This window comes from Ananas comosus, linkage group 17, assembly GCF_001540865.1.
Source record: "Ananas comosus cultivar F153 linkage group 17, ASM154086v1, whole genome shotgun sequence".
Lineage (NCBI taxonomy): Eukaryota > Viridiplantae > Streptophyta > Magnoliopsida > Poales > Bromeliaceae > Ananas > Ananas comosus.
The window spans coordinates 829,427-850,960 of NC_033637.1; the positions used below are offsets into that span (position 1 = coordinate 829,427).

Below are 21,534 nucleotides of genomic sequence, written 5' to 3' on the forward strand. Positions count from 1 at the left end.
TTTTCCTGAATTTGAATCTGATTACCTTCACTCATGATTCAACAAACTGTGGTAGAGAGAAGCGAGTTTAATACAGATTATCAATGAAGAATATTTGTGAATTCCTAGAATCTTGGTATCTGTAATTTTTCCTTTGCACAATCAAAAAAAGGGGAGAAACTATTGTAAAACAAAAGAATGCCACTAACATACAAACCCATCAGCAACCAGGCGCTAGACTAGTTTTCTTCGGAGCAACGTCGTCATAAACCCGCTTCCAACTAGGCCAAAACATATACAAGAGACTACAGTTTACACCTGTACAGTTTCTGAACGTGAACGTAAGTCCCACTCGCCAATCCAAGATTCATCTCTGCCTAAATGCAAAACGGCAAAGCCAAAAAAAGTGCTGACCAGTAGAGAGCATGCAAAAGTGGCTTGCCGAGCCGTAGCTCACCAGCTGCTCAGCCGGCTGTGTATTAACTGCATGACCGCTGATGCCTTCGAGAATAAAAAAAGGCAAATCTCCTTTTCAACTCTGCCTGTTCTCTGAAGTGTGCTGATTACGCGCGTTCTCATGGATATCCGCAACTAATTCGCGTAGCTCTGGGAATACCGTTACGAGCACGAGTTCCAGCATAGTATATGCCAGCTGCTTAACGCAAACAGTGGACTGCAGTACATTGTACAATTGTCAGGGATCAGGATGGAAGATTTTAAGAGTGACGAAGGTGTTATGTAATTTACCTGGAGAAAATAGTAGATGTCCCTCGCACAGCGCCGGTATTGTTTATGCCCAATTAAGCTCACTAGTGCTGTTGGAGCTCCAGCTGAAAACAAGCATCGATCATGTCAGTTCAATTTGTAAAATATACCATTGATAGTCCCTAGAATGAGAATTGCTGAAGTTCAGCTTGGTTTTGGTCAATCATCATGTCACTTAAATTTGTCAATAGTTAGATAAAAATTAAACTGATGTGGAGCCGTGGAGGTGAATAACTGATGTAAAATTGACTAAATAAAACACCGAGAAACAAGAAAAGCATGTTGTCTTACAGAGCAACAAGTTCTTGACATCACTTGCTCTGCGAGATGCCTCAAGCTGCTGCTCAAAAGAGCTCGGCCTACTGGCTTTATCGCCATACATCCTATTTGTACTTTGAACTGGTCCCGAGTTAGGTTGGTTTTCTTCCGTTCTACTCTGAAATCCTTCCAACCTGGTAAAGAATGTGCCGTTGGGCCAGAGAACCTGAAAAATTAGAGAAGCCCCTATTAATGATAAAGAAAGATAGAACAGAACATTTGTCGATTTTGTAGAGAACTGTACGATAATACGCAAATCTACTGTTTCATCGTTCAGCTTGCTCTTAGTGAAAAACGCGCACTTGCACGCATGCACGTACACACACACATACAAAAGTTAAACATAGAGATATTGCAAAGGTCTTATTGAGAAGCGAACCGTTTTGCCACTAACAATGACTAACAGTTTTGGTTTGTTTATACTTACTATTATAGTTATGCACTTTGCATCTTTCTTTTGAGATATCTCATTTATACAATCACCCAAAGATTTTGGAAAAACTTAAAAAGTTCAATAATCTTGAAAGTTGCAAAATCTTCCGGCCCATATATGCTCCTACCTATCTAATGCGCGATATGAGGTCCCTTCACCTCTTTATTACCATTTCCACCTTTCAGAACATTGCATTTCATGTGCGATTGTATAAACATCATTTCTTGCAACAAAATATGTTTCAACTACTAATCAATTATTTAATCCTAAAAACTGTATAAGACAAATTCAAGGAGAATATTTTGTAAATGCTGGAACACGCCATTTAAAACATGAAAAATTCAAGAAAGCAATTGAGATTTTGAACAGAAAATTTCCTCTGGACAACAAATTTGAGGCATGTAATAGGTTTGCCTTACATCATGTACCCAACGAATCCCTTGCGCAATAACGTCATCCCTTCGAAGCAAATGGATTTGCCTTAGAATCCAATCATCAATTGCATCTTCCATCATCAGCTGCAAAATTTGCTTTGAAATCCAATAAACCTGTCTCCTGTAGAGTATACAAAGCTACATATAAACATCTCATCCTAGCAGTTCAACATAGTACAGCTTAGTCATTTTCCCTGTAAATACACAAGACATGCAACAAAGGTTCTCAGAGCTAACCTTAACCAACCTCTCTGCTTTAGTTGGAATATCTTGTCAACAAGATTTAATAGTGGCACACTTACATTTGGTGGCGTCCACTGCACAAAAGACACTACTATTGTTTAGTTCTCCACTTTGTACACGAACCTGATCGACATATTGAGATCAAGAGCAAATTTGTCAAGAATTCAAATGTTTTTTTGAGACATCATTCTGATCAATTGTTATAAGATTTATATTGCAACAATTGTCAGTGATTACTTCGCAATTAGGTCCTAAACAATATTGCCAACCTTTCATTAAGAAGGTGAATAACTCTTGAATGATGCAAATGCAAGAGAGAAGAAAGACAATAATCAAGAGTTGGAATAAGGATTGCTTAGAGTACTAAAGATATGAGTAAAAGTAGTACCTCAGGAGGCATTCCAACAGGATCTTGAAATAAATCAGGAGATAACAATGCACTCGGACCATCAAAACTAATTCTATCTAATTTATCTAACTGCTGGTTTCTCTGAGATTCCAAACAAGTTTCTTCAATGCGCTTAACAACGCGAGGAGGAAACTCTTTGGAGTTCAATTCATTGTCCGAGTGCCACCCATCATTTACTGCCAAAGGCTTGCCTTCATAGTGGCTTTCGTCATCAGACAAGCTGTGAGAAGTTTTGACATTACTAAAAACACGATTATGCTTATTTGTATCCTCCCCGTTCCAGGACAGTGCCATGCTCTTTTCCCCCAGTGGTGAAGAAGCTACATAATAAGATGGTGATGAGTTAACAACTTTGCGCTTGAGGCCATCTGAAACGCCTTTGAACTGACGAACAATGTCGTCCATAGCATCGTCCACATTAACTGTTGCATGATAAGTAGCTAGTTAACTTACACGACCAGATGAAGCAATCATCTACTATGAAAGCATATATATTAAAGGATATAAAAAACATATGCTGTTTGATCTGTGCAGAAAGTACGAGTATCGGCTTCTGAGTTCTGAGGACACTTCATGGGAGAGAGAGAGAGAGAGAGAGAGAGAGAGAGAGAGGGTGCATTAAAAGGACCCTGACATGCAGTATTAGAAAGGAAGTTTGCATACAAATCCCCAAAAAATATCTACTGACGTATATACCCTTGCAAAACTTCAGTGCAAGTGAGCACACAAACAAACATACATAGATGCATAAACTTGTGTGCACACACATACAGCAAAATACAAATTAACCAATATTGTGCTTTTTGAGCCAAGCTCAAGTAATTCATGTCCTGCTCAAGTTAGTCAAGCTGATAAATTTTCTCTCGAGCTCAGCTAATTTTATTAAAGAGTAAACTCAGAATAAGTTTGATCAACTCGCAAGTCAACGAGCTCATTTGATACATCCTACATACATTAGTATGTGATTGCAAATTGAAAGAAAAAAATTGCGTACCTGCCAATGTCTTCATCACTGAGGTAGATTTTCCAAAAGAATAATTCTGTTAAACAGATACAGAAGGAAAACAATAATAAATTGGACAGTCTAAAGATGAAACTATCGCATTTTGATATGAATAACTAAAATTCATACCTTTGAAGAAGCACATAAAAAGTCCCAAACTTCATGCTGCTCTGCAATATTTGCTATAGACAGAAGTTCCTGACCAAATGAATTAGACTAGCATCAACTCAGCAAATTGTTACATAAACAGAATGCGGGAGGCTAGAGACTGTCAAACCATACTTGGAGATATTTGTCAAGAAGGATACATCTCTGGTGCACAAGATAATCATCAATACTGGATGATAGAAACCTCTTTGGAGGCAACTGTAATGAATAATTGGGTATCTCTTTCAGATAACGGTGCAAGCGCTCAAAATTTCGATATCTGGAAAAAGAAAAAAGTTGAAGTTATTAGAATATAGCACATATGTTCCTCAAATTGGCTATAAACATCAAAAGAGTGTGTGTGTGTGTGTGTGTGTGTGTGCATTTATACACAGACACACTAACAATATCATATATCATTGGTTTTCATCTCCTTACATTCTCCTTACATTCAAACCACAAAGGAGATATTCTATGTGCTCTAGGAAAGAAAAAAATGTTCAAATCTCAAGAAAAAAGACATCACAAGGACTAAACAAAAGCATCCTGGAAGCTTCATTAATGTTTAGTCTGTGCGTGGGAATTCCTGATGCCAAACCTGATGGAGAGCTCGCATCAGTTGAGCATGCAATAGAGACAAATTATATAGTTGTTTACAAATATTTTTTCCAGAATAAATGGATGGCAAGGATATATCTGAAGCACAGAAGATGCATAGTGAAAGCATGCCTTCTTTTCACAAACCAGGTCTTGTTGTCTGTATCAGTTACAGCAATTGAATAAACTGCAAAAGATTTTGATCCAGTTTTCTCAAAATATGCGCCAACAACCTGCGGAGTCATGTAAAGCACCAGAATAAATTTTAAGAAAAGGAAACGGTACAAAGTAACATAAGCTTTTTAGCTTTGACCATTATTTCCAGCAAATAATAGCATATTGGATATTCGCCGACTAGAGGATAACGAATCAACAAAAAGGTACAAATTACTAACATATTCTGTAGGTAGAATGAGGCAAAAAGATCCTTTGTGGAGAATTATGTGCAAAGGCTCTAGCTGGGATTCGTTCGTCTACTTACCTATTTAAAACCTTATACACAAGCATCAACAATAGGATGACCATGCTTGAACAGCATGATACAAAGCATAACATGGAGGAAAACATTAAGCCCAAATATCAACTAACAGATGAATGTAAAAAACTGACATAAAAAAGCACTAAGAGGTGAATCAAAGCCAAAATGCATAACTGGCATGGGATACTGTAAGAAATTCTCACCCGGCACCTGAGTTTTGGGACACTCAACGATCCTTCACTATGCAAAACTATTGCAGCACTGTGTACTTCCTTCTCTTTGCCAGAATTTGGGCTTTCATGTGAAGCAATAGTTTCGCCACTTTTGCCCATAAATGCTATTCCAATATCAGGAGTGCTACTAGATCGTTTCATTTGACTTCGGCTGCGTTTAGTAACTTTTGATGCACTTTCTAGACTATCAGAGCCAAAATAAACCTCCTCATTTGACTTCCCTGCTGCCAGATCCTGTGATGCATGTGGCCTACTATCTACTGCTGCATTTGATCGAGTATTAGGGTTGGATCCATGCATCAAGTTAACCATATATTTATCATCTATATATGTAATCCTTTCATTCAAATTGGTCAATGAATCCTTCTCTGTAGTTCCTGTGTGGGTTATAGTACCTACTCCAGGACTTCTAACCAATCCTGAAGATTTTTCTGCTTTTAAAAGATTGACAGTTTTCTTTTGGTAGTTTCTTCCTTTTGTCCACATGTTATCAAGATTCTCAGGTGCAAGAACTTGAGATCTCCTTTTAGTAGCAGCCTCCAATACCATTGCCCAATCAGCTGGCCTCTGCTGAATATGACTCTCAGAAGCATCGTTTGACTTAGGGTTGCCATGCTCAGAACTAGTAAGCTTGCTTTCTCCACTACTTTTGACCAGTGTTAAATCACTCGATTGAATGGAAGATGTATGTTTTGATTCAGGTTGAGAACCCCGAACATCTCCTTTGGAAACAGGGTGATCATGAGAAACACTAGCAGTAGCATGACTTGACCTATCAGAGTCACCCAATCCGCCGTTGTTATGTTTATTGGATAGGAAGATGTACTCAATTAGCTCATTTATGTACCTGAAAAAAAAAAAATTCATGAAGTTAAAACTTGTGCAAATGCTGCGGATAGCTTATAGAAATTAAAGACTGACTGAACAACAAAAGAGAAATTATTGACTTTTTATGGCTGCATATACTGTCATGTATAGTTGTACAAAGATGAGGCGTTCTTGAACTGGAACACAAAGTGCAGTCGTAAGTTCTGGCCAAATGTCTTTTCAACATTGGATTAGTAATATGCCTTGGTCCATTAAATGCTAGGAGTCAAAACTCTTTAGCAGTAACTTAAATTTCAGCCAAAGAAGCTAGACTATTTCTAGCCAATTACAGAGGTTTTTAAAGGTGGTCACAAGATGGATCTGGAAGTTACAAAGAGCTGTCTAAACTGATTTAAGAGCTTACCCAGGGCTTGCAAAGTTCATGACAGGCTGCAAAACTAGGCATGTCAACAACTCTCTGCTGAAGCAGTGAACTAACGGGCATTGAGCTTCTTGTGCTCTCAGGACTATAGCCAGTATTCCTCCAACCATTCGTTGAAGAACCTGCAGACTTGCAACAATGAGCCCACAGTACTGCAGAGGTTTCATTTTAAGAGAGAATGAACTCAAAGGGTTTAGGTCATACCTTGTATTCATTCTCTGAAGACAACAAAGCAGGGTGAAGTTCATGAGAAGCTATTAAATGATGCTTCAGTCTCTCATCCCTTTCCTCCAATGATAATGTCCCCATGACATCTGCACCTATCTCTGATTGATTTTTTCTGTAAAGGTCCAGCTGGTTTCCTATTAGGTCAACTATATCCCTGTGGATGCATGTTAATAAGGTTCCAACAGAATTTACATATTCTCACAAGCTAATAAAAAGCATGCTGAATGCTAAAGACAAGTGCTGCAAAAGAACCTTGTTAGCAAGTCTACAAGGTTGATCTCTTTGACTCTTACTGAAACTTCACCAAGAACATCGAGAATTAAGGCGCGTATTAGAGCTGGTGCCTCCTTGTCAGGAGTTATAGATGAGTACCACAGATCAACGACAAAATCCTGTAAGATCTTATCAATAAAATTCTCAATCGCAGCCTCAATAGAAGGTGAATCAATCTTCCTCCTCCGTCTTGAAATCGGCGGCATAGTTGAAAGACGATAGTCGTTCACAGATAATTGCCTTCTTGCCAAATGAGATAGATATGTCTGCCTACGCACTGGCGGTGTCCTCCACCGAATCTCCACCTCATAGGACAGATAGCGGAAGAACGTGAGTATGAGAATTGACATTGGGATATTTGTCCACATAGATTTACTTGTATCTGTAAGAAACAAGGATAATATACAAAATGAAATGAAATGATTAAAGAAGCATGTATAACATGCACCACGAATAGAAAGCTGCAGAGGCGAAATGATAATGCCTTCCTCATAAAATTATAAAACAGAGGAAACAAAATTTGTTCTTCTATTCGAAATCATATTTTACAACTCTTTTAGTTTTCAGATAGGTGCAATTACTATGGCTCCTTAATAAACAATACTAAATTTGTGCCTTATCTTCCTCAGGCGTGCACTTAGCGCTAGGCTCCAGGAGCTCTCACACCGTGATACGCCCTATGTCTTTCAAAACTACAAATTGATGAATGATTGACACAAAAATAATGAAGATTTATCATGATTTCATTTGTAGGCTTTGAAACTTCCGACTTTGCAATCTTGACCATCTCCCTTGTGACAAAGGAGATACAGCATATTGACATGTCTATTACACAGTGAAATCTTATTTGGAAGCAACTACATGTTGCACCTCGAGTTTAAAGTTTCCCTAGACCCAACTTAAATGAGGCTAATATTTGTTAATATAAATGAACTAGCCAAAAGATTGAAGCTTCAAGTGAAACTTAAACAACAAGAACCGGATAAACTTGATGTCCAAACCGTAGTTTCGCATTCTAACTCTCTCTCTTCTTTCAACATTATAGGGTGCAAATAAATGGTGCGCCACTGAACTTGTCAAACAAGGACCCCAAATAAGCAATTCATCGTTCTTATTTTCTTTTCGACATTCCTCTTTGGAATCCTAAAGCACAACCTCGTGCCAAACTTTCCAAATTCACTGCTACACTTGCCAACAAACATAATCTACTAAATTCCGCTTGAAAAATCGGCTCGGTGAGTTTTTTCTTTATTCAGAAGTTTTCCGCACACAAGTACAACCAATCTCCGTAAAACATAAGCATATGGTCCTCATTCTTTTCAATTCAACTTTTTAAACAATGGAGGCTAAAATGATCCATATGCTAAATTTCTTTCAATATCTAAAAAAATGATTTGGTTTTTGTTTTACGGAATCAAATCAAAGGGAGAGAAAGAAGCAACTTACGCGACAAAAAGTAGGAGATGACGAAGACGCATATCCCCCACCACACTGTTCGAACCTTCGCCTCCTCGATCAGATCCTGCAACGTCGCCATGGGCCTCATGGCTCGCACACCGCTACGAGATCCCACTCCCGAATCAAAGGAAAAGGCCCTAGGGCTTGACGACCCAAATCCCCTCCCTCGTCGACGCCTCTCGATTGATCCGCCCGAAGAAACAGAAGAAACGGCCTCCTCTTAGAAACCCTGGATGGAGAATTAGGGTTTTTTACGAGCGAATGCCCTCTCAATTTACGAAGAAGACGACCCAGAACGAGGAAATGAGGGGCCGAGGAGGAGAAGGAGGAGGTGGCGGTGATGAGTTCGTCGGACCTTAGAAGCATCCAATGACGAAACTGCCCCCACTCTCCTGAATGAATTTACCTATCCACGTGGAAAATTCCTATTGGCCGAACCCGAGAACCCCCCTCTCCGGTCGTTGTAACACTCAGAGATCATCACGACCGTCCGCTTTATGCACAATCGGTGATCGGACGGTATCTGGCGGGAGATATTCATTTTCGACGCGATCGCTTTAACTGTCGCAACGAGTTGCGTTGTGTTGTGGTTGAATTAACGGTGTTGAATTCTCGTGCGTAGAATATACCACATATGAGAACACGGTCAATAAATACTTTTATATTTGGATTTTATTTATTTTATTTTAGTTAGTTCAAATGCTTGATATTATTGAGAATTTAGGCATTTTCTATGCGCAAGTTGAGATGAATTGTCGCATATTCCGGGTTAACCGATTGTCAATTTTTATGAATTTGGCGGTGTGATGATAAGAAGATTTTAATTTTAATGCTTCGCAAACATGACAAGTGAAACTTTTATTTATTTTTTTTTTTTAGAGAAAGATAGTATGCTACCCGCTTTGTTTATTTCATTTAGAAAGAAACTTTGCTGAAAATGTGAATCAATTAGGATTCGAACTTGGGTCTCGAGTACTAACCATCAAGACTTTTGCCACTTGTTCTAGGGACGGTCGGTGAAACTTTTATTAATTAGATTCAAAATGTGAAACTTTTATTATTAATTAGGCTTTCTGATAAGCAAGCCGTGCCTTACAAATTGTAACCTCATGGAGATCAATTATGATCATAATTTATATTAAGATTGATTTTAACTTTGCAACTCCTCAATGCACGTTCCTACATGTTGCACTCTATCAAAATAATCTTCTACCAAATATTTTTATTTCAAACGATTAAGCCCACTGCGTTGTCGACATGGCGCTGTAGCTGAAAAATTTGTTCTTTGCTCACATTGTTCGCGCTGCATAAAACGCTAAGACCCATTCATCGATTTTTTTTCAGTTTACATTAACCATAAATTATATTGAAGAGCGTTGTAAATGATTTAACGTTCAAAAAGGGGATTAGAATATATCAATAAATTTTAAATCAAGATTAACTTGGGAAGAACTCATAAATATGAATACATACAAATAAGATTGACTCCCGAATACCAACATTGCTTCAACGGTGCCTTAGTAACCAGTATAGTGAGCAAAGATTAGATCTTTTTGTCTGATTTATAAGATTATGTGACAAATTCGACATTCAATGTTATGAAATAAGTAAAATTAGAAAGGAAAAAAAAAAGCAATAAACACATTGAACTCTTAATACAAAAGCCACTTAATAATGCACCGTCCCTAGAGCAAGTGGCAAAGGGCTTGATGGTTGGTATCCGAGACCAAAGTTCGAATCCTAGTTGATTCACATTTCTAGCTAAATTTATTTCTAAATAAAATAAACGAAGCGGGTAGCATGCTATCTATTTCTCAAAAAAAAAAAAAAAAATAATGCACGAATATATGTAACATAAGAGCAGACAAAAGTTCTTCAAGAAGGCCACAATCATAATTGTAACAAATTCTTATTTACCCAGAAATCTTGGCACGATTACTTCGCATCAAACACCTGACGAGCTTCTCTCTGACGAATTTGTCTACTCCATTGATGTTAGGTTAGGATCTCAAAAAAGTGATGAAAAAGAAGATAAAAAGTCAAATTTAACCAAGTTATCAGTGATGTACCCTAACATTCTGCATCCAAATGATTAAAGAGCATTTAATCTCTCTCTCTCTCTCTCTCTCTCTCTCTCTCACACACACACACACACACACCAGAAAAAAGGACTAGAAATGCCAATTAATTCAAAAAAAAAAAAAGAATTTCAGATACAATGTTGAAAACATGATAAGGCAAAACTTGCATAAATAATAGCCAATGGATCACTAGTTAAATGTTGCGACTCATCTGATCCTAAACTTGAAAAATGGATCAGTATTACATTAATTTTGAATTATGAGGCTCTAAGAACAAAAATTGTAGGGCTCTTGCTATGAGAAAGAATGGGTGCTTATCTATGCAAACTGATCCTTCCATGCCCAGAATTTTCTACATGCAACAACAGGTTATATTTTATGGCCTAGATAATGAAATATATTAGACAAAATGTTGAGTAGGGTACTCCTGCTCATACCCATTGTAGTCATAATATAACCTTTCACCGCTAGAAATATTCCGACAAGCAACCAATAATACTCGGCACTCACCGTCTACATTGTACCTGACACACTTGAGATTCTGCTTCTTCCTTCCCTCTCTGCGAAACAAATGGGCCATTTCGAACATGATAAACTTTGAGATTCTACTGGAGATGGAGGAAGTGGTATTCAACTAGAAAGAAGATACACATTTGGAGGAAAAAGGGGGGGGGGGAGCCATAACGAAGAGTTCTGTGATGCTTACATCAATTTTTAAAAAAAAGAGACGTTCATATACCCTATAAAGATATTCTTGTTATGTAAACCCTTGCAAAATCTGTTTTTCGTAGATGCCATTCAAAAATTTCCTGACAAGTATGGCCTTGTACTTTCAGAAATGCTCCATCAAGAAATTTCTTATAATATATTCCCAAAATGAAAGCATGAAAGCATAATTACAAGGGTAACATACAAAAGTTTGATTTTGCAAGGGTATGCACATAAGTAAATGATGTTGCAAGCATCCATACAGCATCAATGCTGATAAAGAGAAACAAAGTGAACTTACGGAGTGTGATTGTTTATGCCATTAATGAAACGAGCAATATTTCCACGTTTATCAGGGCATATAACCAAACTATCAGAGGGATTTTCTGCAAGAAGAAGAGTCATCATACTGTCACAATCATCATGTTCCCTGTTTTTGAGATAATCTACATCACCAGTGTACTCAGAGATAAGTGTCATATCCTTTATATTTCCATCAGCCTGTACGGTGAAACTGCAATGAACAGATGGAACAAATTATGCCAATAAGAAAAACAAAAACTTATCTAACTCACTACAACAATAAGAAAAATTACCCTTCACGTGAATCAAAAACAACACGGAGAGGTGGGCATTCTCCTCGTTTATGCATAGTTCTACAAAGATCGAGAGTTTCTTTATCTTCTCTTGAAAGAACCTTAAAACATTTGGGGTAAAGTTAGCATATACAGAGACAAAATCGAAGAAGGGCCTATTAAGCCTAGCTAGATCTTTCTGCGGTGTTGTTTGGGTAAAGTTGTTCGAATAAGCTCTAATAGTCTTTTTTTAAAATCAAATATCTGCCCGCTGCTTCTTCCTATAGTGGAAGTAGAAGTTTCAAATTGAAGCTTCTAGCGTTAAGGCTTACAAGCACAAGCCTAATTTAATTTCCTGCCGCGGCAAAAACTAGGAATATCCTATTTGCCAAAACTACTACAAGAAAAGAAGCTAAGCCAGGCTGAACAGGCATGAAATTATTGCACAAATGCCAAAGAAATTTCTAACCTGCATTCCACCCTTTTCTATAATCGCCTGGTTAGAAGATCTAGGGACCATTCCGGGCATGTAAGTTAGTTCGTTACTGAACTCCATTTGCAATGCTGTTAATGCAGTGGCAAGGGAGCCCATTTGTTCGAGTCTTTGTGCCGGATTGTCAGTTGGAACAAAGGGCAATATTTTTCTCCTCTTCTTGTACATAACTAAGGAGCGTTTCCTGCGTTTCTTTCCATCTGACAAGAGGATTTAGCAATAAATAGTTAATATCAAACATGAAAGTTTTCTCTGTTCAATAATTTCTAATTCTGAAGAGATGAATGATCTGTCTATAATAATAGAGTTGCATGAAAGCCCCGGATTTTGTCCTTACTTGTTTCAGTGCTTGTAAATGAATTAGCAGCAGATGTGCAAGATGGGTTTCATTTTGCATGCTATTTATTACTAATATCCATTTGATTGATAAAATTTGAGAGGGATTTACTTTAAAAAAACAAAAATACATAGTTAGGACCAGAAAAGATAGATGAAGATGGTTTGGAGATGTCCAGTAGAAACAATCAATTAGTATAAACACCCGTAGCAGATAAGTTGCACGGAGATAGATATGGATGGTTTGGACTTTCGAGATATCCAGTAAAAATCACATATTTAGAACGTGTGATTTCATTCATCTCAAGAGGGACGAAAACAAAAAATAAATCAAAACAACTCAAAAAGGAAGCAGCGAGAGATATGAGAGAGCTGAATAAGATATTGTATCACCGAAACTTGACAAAGTGAAGGAATGTGATCCAGTTACCGAACCGAATGGCTTAACTGCTATTGCTGTTTTTAAGTCTTCGACGTAAAAAGAATTGGAATTAGTTAGAACACGCATGCCATCTATCATAAACCAACCAGACAAGTTACACATTATCTGAAGTTTCGAAGATTAATAAGTGGTAGATACATTATACATTAGCATGATAGCGGAACAGCCGAAAACAGAAAGAAAATTCTGAAATTTATGAAAATGAAACAGCAAAAAAGGGCGGGTAAATTACTCATTCAGCTCCTTAAAAATCAAAGTAAGCTGATTGGAATTAGGAGATAATAGCCACATATTTCCCGTCTATCACCTTGTGAGGTCCCACATTTCATCTCCGCGACAGCTTCGGAGCACTTCTGAATCCGGAAGAAATCTACGATCCTTCTCTGCATCAGTGGAAAACCTAACAGTCCCAAAACCACGGATCAAAACCCCTTCATCTCCGTGACTACAAATTTCATACACAAAAACGGATACCCTAATAACGGGAACCACTCATTCATTCATTCATGCATTCATGCATTCGTTTGTTCATCAGAAAAGGCGATCGAGTAGAAAAGCGCTAGCGGAAGAAGCGATTACTTTGGAAGGGTTTCTCCTCGGCGCAGCTGGGGCAGAACCACGCGTTGGACGGAACCCTAACGACGATCGGGCGGAGGCAGAAGAGGTGGTAGCCCCGGTCGCAGCGATCGCAGAGAAGGATCTCCTCGTCGCGGTCGCCGGAGCGGCACTGCTCGCAGAGGACGTCGGCGTAGTAGTCGCCGGTGATCGGCGGCGCCGCCTTCGCCTCGCGCATCACCTCCGCCATGGACCTATACCGCCGCGGCGGCGGAGGCGGCGGCGCCGCCGTGCGCTTCCGCACGGAGCCGTTCCGCGGCGGCGTCCGGGGACGCATGGATGGAATCGCGCCGTGGAGAAGGGGGACGATGAGGGAATCGGAATCGGAATCGGGGAGGGTTTCGCGGAGGAGAATTGGGAGGTGGAGAAGAGGAGGGAGGTGGTCGCGGGAACTCGAGTGGGGTGGGGTGGGGGGCGAGGAGACGGCGCACGATACGGTGACGTGTCACGACGGCGTTCGGTATGCTAACGTGCGCGGGACGGGCACGGTGAGAGAGGCCGCTTATTTGGTTTTCTTTTTTTTTTCCCCCCCTTTTTTTTATTTTTTTGGCCCCGGAGCTCTGTGACTCCGCAATGAGAATTGGACCGTTGGAAACGGTGGGTACATTTTTGGGATTTCCTTTTCTATTTGGTAAACTCTTGTTCTTTTGAAATAATTTCTATTTTATCTTGTTTCTTATTATTACTTTACAGATAATTATTTGGGTAAGATAATTTTATATGTAAAATTATTATGTTTTCGAAAGCATAAAAAAAGTTGATATTGTCTACTTTTTGATTTTTTAAATTTTTTAACAATAAATTTCAGTGTCCTATATTGAAATAATAATATGATTTAAGCATGACAAATTGGTTGTTTAGAATAATCTTGGGCTCACTTGTTGTACCAAAAATGCATAGAGAAGTGAAGAGATTTTTGGCCTTAAATACTACTTGTTGTTACTCGGCTCATCGTAAATTAATTTCAGCCGTAACTAAATTTAAATATAATACTGTAGTTATATAATTTCACCAGCCATGGAAAAATAAATAAAAAGTTATTTGTTGTGACTTTTTTTTCAATTGACACCTTTTTTGTGTGTATTAGTGCAAATTTTTAGCGAAAAATAAAAGATATTTAATTATGAAGTTAATGACTTTTTATTAAATAAACAATAGTAGAAAATTAGTATTTACTTAAACTTTATTTTAACTAAAAGTCAATTTCAATCTAAAAGATTAGTGTTTTTCTTTTGAAGAATACAGCAAGTTACCCGCTTTTTTCATTTTTTTCAAAAACGAACTTGGCCAAAAATATGAATTATTTAACAACAAATTTAGAACCTTGGTAGCAACTATAAAGTCCTTAGCCAACTACGTTAGATATGGCCGGTCTTTTAAAATTTAGTTACAAATAAACAAATATAGTCTTACTATTAGGTATGCAAATGGATTCGAATTGGTGGAGCACTGGAACTCTCATTCCGATCCGTTCTAAATGAGATGGTAAGTAGGGGCCAAAATAAGAAGAAAATTTTTTTTGACCCGTTCCAAATCTATCCTGAACCTCTAAAAAAATAGAGCAGAAGGTCATAGACTCTTTTTTTTTTTTTTAATATGTTTCGATTCATCAAAAATTCGCTCTAATCCTAGCCCGTCACAAATAAAGTGAAAAATAGAGGTAAAACGCATAAAAGGTAATTAATCCATTCCAAATTCGTTCCGACCAACCAAGGAAATGGAGTAAAAAAGATGGAAGACCGACTGCTTTCACTCCCGGATCCGTTCTGTTTGCATTTCGCGTAAAATCCTGAGAAGCTTTAATTTTACAGAAATATTTATGCAAAGATGAATAGTAAACACGGACCTCATCTACAGGACTGTTTTATTTTTAGAACTTCTTTCCGGGTTCCTTGGAAAGAAAGAGTCTTCGAATATTTATGTTATATATTGAGGGTGAGCCGCCCAGGCTCCGTATAACGTCCCTGCCCCGAATTTGTTGCCTTTGTATAAGGCGTTCGCTTCTTTCTATTTCGTGATAGAGATGGATGTCGACTTCCCCTGTATCTCCCTTTCCAGGAACGTCGGGAACTCGAAAGCCTCGTCTAGTCCGTGGACCGGGTCTTTGCAACTCAAGCCCATAGTCCTTGATATGCCAAAAAACGAAAAGAAAAAAAGGAGTGGTTTCGAACCATAGCGGCCATGGACCGGGTATGTACATAATCTAGTCCATGGACTAGGTTTAAAATTTAAATGGGCCATGCAGGTTTCGAACCTGCCACCTTCGCGTTATTAGCACAACACTCCATAGACCAATTTAATTATTATTTTAATATTCTAGAATAATAAATAAGATTTTTTTTTTTTTTTTGAGAATAGGTAGCACGCTACCTGCTTCATTCATTGAAAAAGTGAATTAGGCTACAGGGGTGAGGCAACGAGGGCCTCGTCAACACGAAAAAAAATAAAAATTAAAAAAAAAATTAAAAAAAGAAAATAAAAAAGATAAAATAAAAGTATATATATATATATATATATATATATATATATATATATATATATATAGAGAGAGAGAGAGAGAGAGAGAGAGAGAGAGAGCTATTAAGGGAGATCGATCCAAGAGTCCATCAAAGACTTGAGCCTGCGCACCACAATTACTGGGTCAAACTGTATGAATAAATAAGATTTTCTACCACATATATATTGATAAAAAGGCTCAAAATTAGCATAATATTCTAATCATGGTAAAGGAGTGATAGAAATAGAAAGGATGAGAATACTGAAAAATCTAGATAAAAGGGTAAAATTCTAATATTCTAAATATGGTAAAGGAGTGATAGAAATAGAAAAGACGGGAAAGAAAGGAAAAATATGGTAAAGATGTAAAATCTAGATAGACGAAAAAGAATATGGTAAGGGAGTGATAGAAATAGCAAAAAACTAAAAGGGGGCATTCCGAGAATTGAACTCGGGACCTCTCGCACCCTAAGCGAGAATCATACCACTAGACCAAATGCCCTGTTTGAAACAATAATTTATTATTTAAATTATTAATTTCTAAACAATATGCTAAAGAAAGCTCCAATTCAAACTTCCTTTGATTTACTTACCCAAATATTTTGCTTCATGGTGAGAAACTCACAGGTTAAACTTATCTGTGTTTCTGAAAGAATTTTTCCAATGCAAGAAGCTGAAACTAAGCATTTAATAAATACAAAGCGTTGGGCGAGTCCAAAAACTAATTAGTTTATAAAGTGATGCTTTTGCTATAACTACTACAAGGATAGAACAGAATATTGTTGGAAAGATATAGATAGAGAATACATCAGATTTTTTTTAAAAAAAAAACCAACTCTACTAAAGATAGAAAAAGAAAAAACAAAAAGATAGAGGCTAATATTAATATTAAGGGCCATGTAACAAAAGAAATTCAGGCATTTTGATTCAGTAAGATATTCTCTGCATATTTCCGCAAAATCCTCAATAGCATGCAAGCTGAAGAATTGACACTTTAGTTCTTCAGTGTTTGCCTGAATTAAACTGTAAGCAAATAGTATATAATGCAAAAGAAACAAGTGACTGAAATTTAGGAAAGTAGGAACTAGCATAATGGAGACCTACTGACTAACCTGTAGGAACTAGCAGAATATCTTACTGTACAGCCAGCATAAGATCTCATGTAAGTGCTACTGAGGCAGCATATCAGAATATTCATCCCAACAGACAAAAAAAAAATGTGAATGAATATACACTACCAAATTCAGATGTCACCTAAAGAATAGATAGCTGATAAATAAGACTGGCAGTTCTTACAGCAAGATAAAATAAAATAAAATAAAAATAAAAGCTGATTCGTCAAGCAAACATGCATTACACTCTAATTACAAACTTCTATAATAAACTCAATAATTATGAGTGTAAAATAACCGTCTATGCAACATCATAGTGAATGTTAAATTGCCAGTCGTATTTTGCCTATAAAAAATAGCATCTTGTAAATATAGTAAGTTAATGCAACAACAATGATAACAAAAACTCAAAAAAAGATAAAAGAGAAATAAAAAAGACGGTACAAAACTTGATGATCCAAACTAATAACCAGCTTGCTGAATACAACTTTCTCATCCAGATTTCAAGACAGAAATACAGTGATAGCTCACAATAAACATTGCTTTATGCCGGCCTTTCCTAGAATTCTAAACAACAAGATATGCCCAATTTTAGTTGATTATACAGAACAAAAAGACGTGCTAAAAATGCATTCCATTGAGTTACAAAATGATCAACTAATCATAATATGAAAAGCCCAAAAAAGATGTTAATGAAAAAACTGCAAGACACTGATCAATGATGACACAATTGCTTCTTCCGTGCTATCCTGCTCTGCACTGATGCAATTGCTTGCTGTTTCTTGAGGACTATTTCCTTTATTGCCTGCTGATACTGCTGCTCTATAATATCCCCAATTCCAATTTCAATTCTAAATCATAATCACTTTCCTCAGCCAAAACCACAGGAAATCATTGCTTACGAAACCAGAAAAGGCCGGCAAATCACTAGCAATCAAGCTATTCACGTCCTTCATATCGAAACACAAACTACCATCATCAACTCTAGATAATACCTCCTTAAGATCCCATTCAGTCACAAATTGTTTATTATCCATATGGGGTAAATACGTAGCAGAAGCTGCAGAATTCTCTTCATTTCCTTCGTAGGAGATGGCGGAAAAAGAGGACATTTCAGAACAACACTCATCCAAATGAATAGCATCCAAGGATATGGGGTCAGTACAAGAAGAAAGTTCATCAAGTTTCATATATGATGGAACATCAAGTATCTGAACATTTTCAGCATTACTTTCAGAAGACCCAAGAGAGCTTTCCCCAGCCTTGACCAATTGGAGATCCTTTGTTTCATCTGTAGGAGTTTTCTCTCCATTCAAATTGTCTGATTGTCGAACAGTAGCGCACAAGGTTTCCATCCGGAAATCAAGTTAGTTAATAATAAATCAATTAGCTTGGAGATAAAATTTACATTCACCCTAGCGAGTTGAAGAACCTTAACCATTTCGGTGGCAACTAAAAAAGAAGTATCAGCGTGCAAGTAAAATGGGAAAGAGATGTTGGTCACACGACCTATATCACCTGAAAAACAAAAAACAAGAAGCCTGAGAACAAAAACAAACATTTGCATATATTTCTGCAAAATCATCTATTACATACAGTTTCAGATGCTAGATATGAAAAGCCTGATTTCAGGAGGCATAAATGTAAATAGATGATTTTGCAGCAGTCCACAATCAATACATCAATGTAAGCCACAATGGAATGAAAGGAGAAATTCATAAAAATTATAATTACCATCCAGATCAGCAATTCTTAGCACCAATTTTACGGTATTGGCATTATCTCTCTCCCCCTTCAATGCAAATTCACCATGTTCCCTTCTCATATGAACCTCCAAAGTTGGTATGCACGAGCCTTTCTCAGAAGAGGTACTAACTACAGAAATAGTAGCAGGACTATCTTCCACATCAACGTCCATGTGAGATGTTGAATGATGCAGGGAAGCGCTTCTTTCTTCTTTGACAACAGAATCATCCCGAGAGTTGGGTATTTTGTGATTGACAGCATTTGATAAACACACAGAATTTGTTTGAGTTCCGTTTGGCCCGTTTAATTGAAGAAAAGGTTCCTTTAAAAGCTCCTGCGCTGATAACCTCTGAGAAGCTGGAACCAGACATTTCTCTATAAAAGCTTTCACTTCAGAATCTTTTACCTTCGAAAGGGCAGCAAGCTTTATCCCCTGTAGAAGCCATTCAGGAACTAAGACAAAAGAAGCAAGTTCAAAGCTAAGCTCATCTTGTTGCAGCTACCCAGCACTAGCTCTATAGTAAGCAAAAGAAAAGGGACTTTCACTTGCAGATAACACTTACTAAAATAACCTTTTTATATACCTGAGCAGAATTTGTGCATTCGCTGTATGGGTACTCGAAGGTAATCATTTCTAGCATGCACATTCCAAAGGAGTGTATGTCTACCAACTCGTTGTATTCCTCATCATATAATTCTGGTGCCATAAACTCAGGAGTCCCTGCATTAATAAATATTAAAAAATAAGAAACATATTTTTACCTAAATTTTGATTTTACAGCCTAATATTACATTATATTTGATTGAAGTACTATCTGTGAGAACTTAATTATATTTTAACTTTTATGATGGGAAAGCATGTAACCTAATGGAGTACTCTGAATTTGATGGGCATATTCCATAACCTTTTGATGGAAACTAATAAGTTTTGACAGAACTAGGTGGAATTTTCTTAAATAGATGACAAATGGCATTACTACTCAATAACTTCCAGCACAAGAAAAGAAATTGGCAACCGGACGGAAAAGTAATACTTTCATACCAGTCACGCTCCTTGCTTTGGTATGTTGCATGACAGTGGCCAAACCAAGATCACCAATCTTCACCTCTCCATGGTTTCCGTTGATAAAAATATTATCACACTTCAAATCCCTATGGATAATAGGAGTGTCCCGACAGTGAAGATAAATTAATCCGTTCAATATCTGTGTAGCCCACCGCTTCACTGCTTTCATATCCACCTTCTTGTGTTTTCTCCGATACCTATTGTACATTAACTGAGTCACCAGGCTGACAAAAATGAATAAAAAGGGGGTAAAATATAGCACCAGTCCCTGAATGGTTGACCAGTTGCATTTAGCTCCCAAAACAATAATTTTTTAACTTAAATCTCCCTGAACTAGACTCGTGTAGAATCCAACCCTATCCCCGTTTGCCTTCGATAGGGCGTAACAAAATTTACTGCAAGTGACAACAACACATAATCTTTTATTTTCTGAAATACAAAAAAGGGTTGTAACAAACTTAGATTTAAGGAGCACCGAATGTCATGCAAACTTGGATTTTGAAACAAAAGACTGTAATGCAAAAAAATTAAGTTCATGAAAGAAAACTTCAACTATTTCCACAAAATCTAAGTTAGCATAACTTTCCTCATGACATGTGCATGTAAAGAAGTCGCACGTCATCCAGTACCAACAGTAGTTAGTGAAGTTCAGGGACCTTTGGGCTTCAAAATTAACTTTCAGATGATCATGCGAAAGTTCAAGGACATGCGATATATTTTATATGTCGATCACAATATTTTTAACAAAAAGGAAAAAGAGGCTGTACTCTCTCAAACTGCCGGAGTTAAACAACTCCGTGATGATATTGAGAGTCTTCTTCTCATCATCGATCCACGAGTTGTAGTATTTCACGATATTCGGATGCTTCAGGGTTTTCAGAAAGTGGATCTCCGAATACAGCCTCTCCAAGTCATTGGAGGACTGCAAAGCATCATCAATCCTAACCTGGTTCCAAGCTACCTCAATTCCGTCCACTTGATCAAATGCCTTGTAGCTATAATCAGTATCAGCATTAAGGATTACCAAACTACATACAACTGCATTACCTAAATTGAAGTAACCTACAATTAAACAATCTAAAAAGAAGAGTATAGCAAATTATGGCAAGGATACACAGTCTTGAATGCTCCTTTCCCTAATACCTCCTTGTACTGTTCAAAAAGATAAAAACTTTAGCTAATGCAGAGGACAAATAATCAAATTAAACACAAAAAACATTAAAGGAGTGCGGAGAAAAAAATTCTTACACGAACGTAACGCCGAGTGGGATCGACCTCGATTACGTCAGGATCGGGCGGCTCCGGCGCCGCCGCCGCATCCTCCACCCCTTCCGACGCCACGCGAATCATCGCCGCCACGGCCGCAGAACTCTACGGAGCGGATGAACACCAACTTCTCGTCGAATTCTACACGATGAAAGAGAAAAACCGATCAGAAAACGCAGGATCGAAGCCCTAACGTCGATCTCATCCAATTGTGGATCGATCTAGGGGTCAAATCTAATCCAAGAAAGAGGAGAAACTGAGAAGAAAGGGATCCAAATCGCGAGAGAGAGAGAGAGGGAGAGGTAGAGGAAGAGGAAGAGGAGACGAACCAACGCTGCTACGAAACCCTAG

General features: G+C 37.7%; 3 protein-coding genes and 1 non-coding gene across 6 annotated transcripts; all 4 read right to left on the bottom strand.

The window, feature by feature from the left end:
* On the bottom strand, positions 1–8,608 carry LOC109723472. Of its 2 annotated transcripts, XM_020251847.1 has the most exons (15): positions 8,236–8,598; positions 6,769–7,171; positions 6,493–6,670; positions 6,271–6,410; positions 5,010–5,886; positions 4,461–4,561; positions 3,867–4,011; positions 3,714–3,782; positions 3,576–3,621; positions 2,561–3,003; positions 2,167–2,246; positions 1,915–2,050; positions 1,036–1,228; positions 727–809; positions 1–652 (listed from the first exon to the last, which is right to left on the bottom strand). In XM_020251847.1, exons 1-15 carry the CDS (start codon positions 8,333–8,335, stop codon positions 512–514), a joined length of 3,135 nt encoding a protein of 1,044 aa, XP_020107436.1. In that variant the 5' UTR covers positions 8,336–8,598; the 3' UTR covers positions 1–511. The 2 variants fall into 2 exon arrangements, with proteins under 2 accessions (XP_020107436.1, XP_020107437.1); XM_020251848.1 differs by lacking the exons at positions 1–652; positions 727–809; positions 1,036–1,228 and having other exon boundaries at positions 1,916–2,050; positions 2,167–2,295; positions 8,236–8,608.
* LOC109723218 (probable Histone-lysine N-methyltransferase ATXR5) lies at positions 10,141–14,064 on the bottom strand. Of its 2 annotated transcripts, XM_020251506.1 has the most exons (6): positions 13,462–14,062; positions 13,190–13,282; positions 12,081–12,304; positions 11,633–11,733; positions 11,338–11,550; positions 10,141–10,888 (listed from the first exon to the last, which is right to left on the bottom strand). In XM_020251506.1, the coding sequence occupies exons 1-6, from the start codon at positions 13,772–13,774 to the stop codon at positions 10,729–10,731; spliced, it is 1,104 nt and encodes a 367-aa protein (XP_020107095.1). In that variant the 5' UTR covers positions 13,775–14,062; the 3' UTR covers positions 10,141–10,728. The 2 variants fall into 2 exon arrangements, with proteins under 2 accessions (XP_020107095.1, XP_020107096.1); XM_020251507.1 differs by lacking the exon at positions 13,190–13,282 and having other exon boundaries at positions 13,462–14,064.
* TRNAP-AGG lies at positions 16,424–16,495 on the bottom strand. Its single transcript has one exon. It is a non-coding gene; the product is annotated as a tRNA-Pro (tRNA).
* LOC109723217 (probable serine/threonine-protein kinase WNK6) lies at positions 17,559–21,307 on the bottom strand. Its single transcript, XM_020251505.1, has 7 exons — positions 21,166–21,307; positions 21,032–21,069; positions 20,685–20,912; positions 19,894–20,114; positions 19,436–19,572; positions 18,840–19,284; positions 17,559–18,623 (listed from the first exon to the last, which is right to left on the bottom strand). Exons 1-7 carry the CDS (start codon positions 21,265–21,267, stop codon positions 18,418–18,420), a joined length of 1,377 nt encoding a protein of 458 aa, XP_020107094.1. The 5' UTR covers positions 21,268–21,307; the 3' UTR covers positions 17,559–18,417.

Excerpts from the sequence above, each read along its gene's own strand:
- LOC109723472 (XM_020251847.1), bottom strand. The coding sequence starts at position 8,335 with ATGAGGCCCATGGCGACGTTGCAGGATCTGATCGAGGAGGCGAAGGTT. Across the intron at positions 6,671-6,768 it reads CTTGTAGACTTGCTAACAAG|GGATATAGTTGACCTAATAG; the intron begins GTTCTTTTGCAG and ends ATGCATCCACAG. Across the intron at positions 5,887-6,270 it reads ATGAACTTTGCAAGCCCTGG|GTACATAAATGAGCTAATTG; the intron begins GTAAGCTCTTAA and ends TTTTTTTTTCAG.
- LOC109723218 (XM_020251506.1), bottom strand. The coding sequence starts at position 13,774 with ATGCGTCCCCGGACGCCGCCGCGGAACGGCTCCGTGCGGAAGCGCACG. Across the intron at positions 11,734-12,080 it reads TAGAAAAGGGTGGAATGCAG|GTTCTTTCAAGAGAAGATAA; the intron begins GTTAGAAATTTC and ends AAATGTTTTAAG. Across the intron at positions 10,889-11,337 it reads GGCATAAACAATCACACTCC|AGAGGGAAGGAAGAAGCAGA; the intron begins GTAAGTTCACTT and ends TTTGTTTCGCAG.
- LOC109723217 (XM_020251505.1), bottom strand. The coding sequence starts at position 21,267 with ATGATTCGCGTGGCGTCGGAAGGGGTGGAGGATGCGGCGGCGGCGCCG. Across the intron at positions 20,115-20,684 it reads AACTCCGGCAGTTTGAGAGA|GTATCGGAGAAAACACAAGA; the intron begins GTACAGCCTCTT and ends AATGTACAATAG. Across the intron at positions 19,285-19,435 it reads AATGCACAAATTCTGCTCAG|GGGATAAAGCTTGCTGCCCT; the intron begins GTATATAAAAAG and ends TGGCTTCTACAG.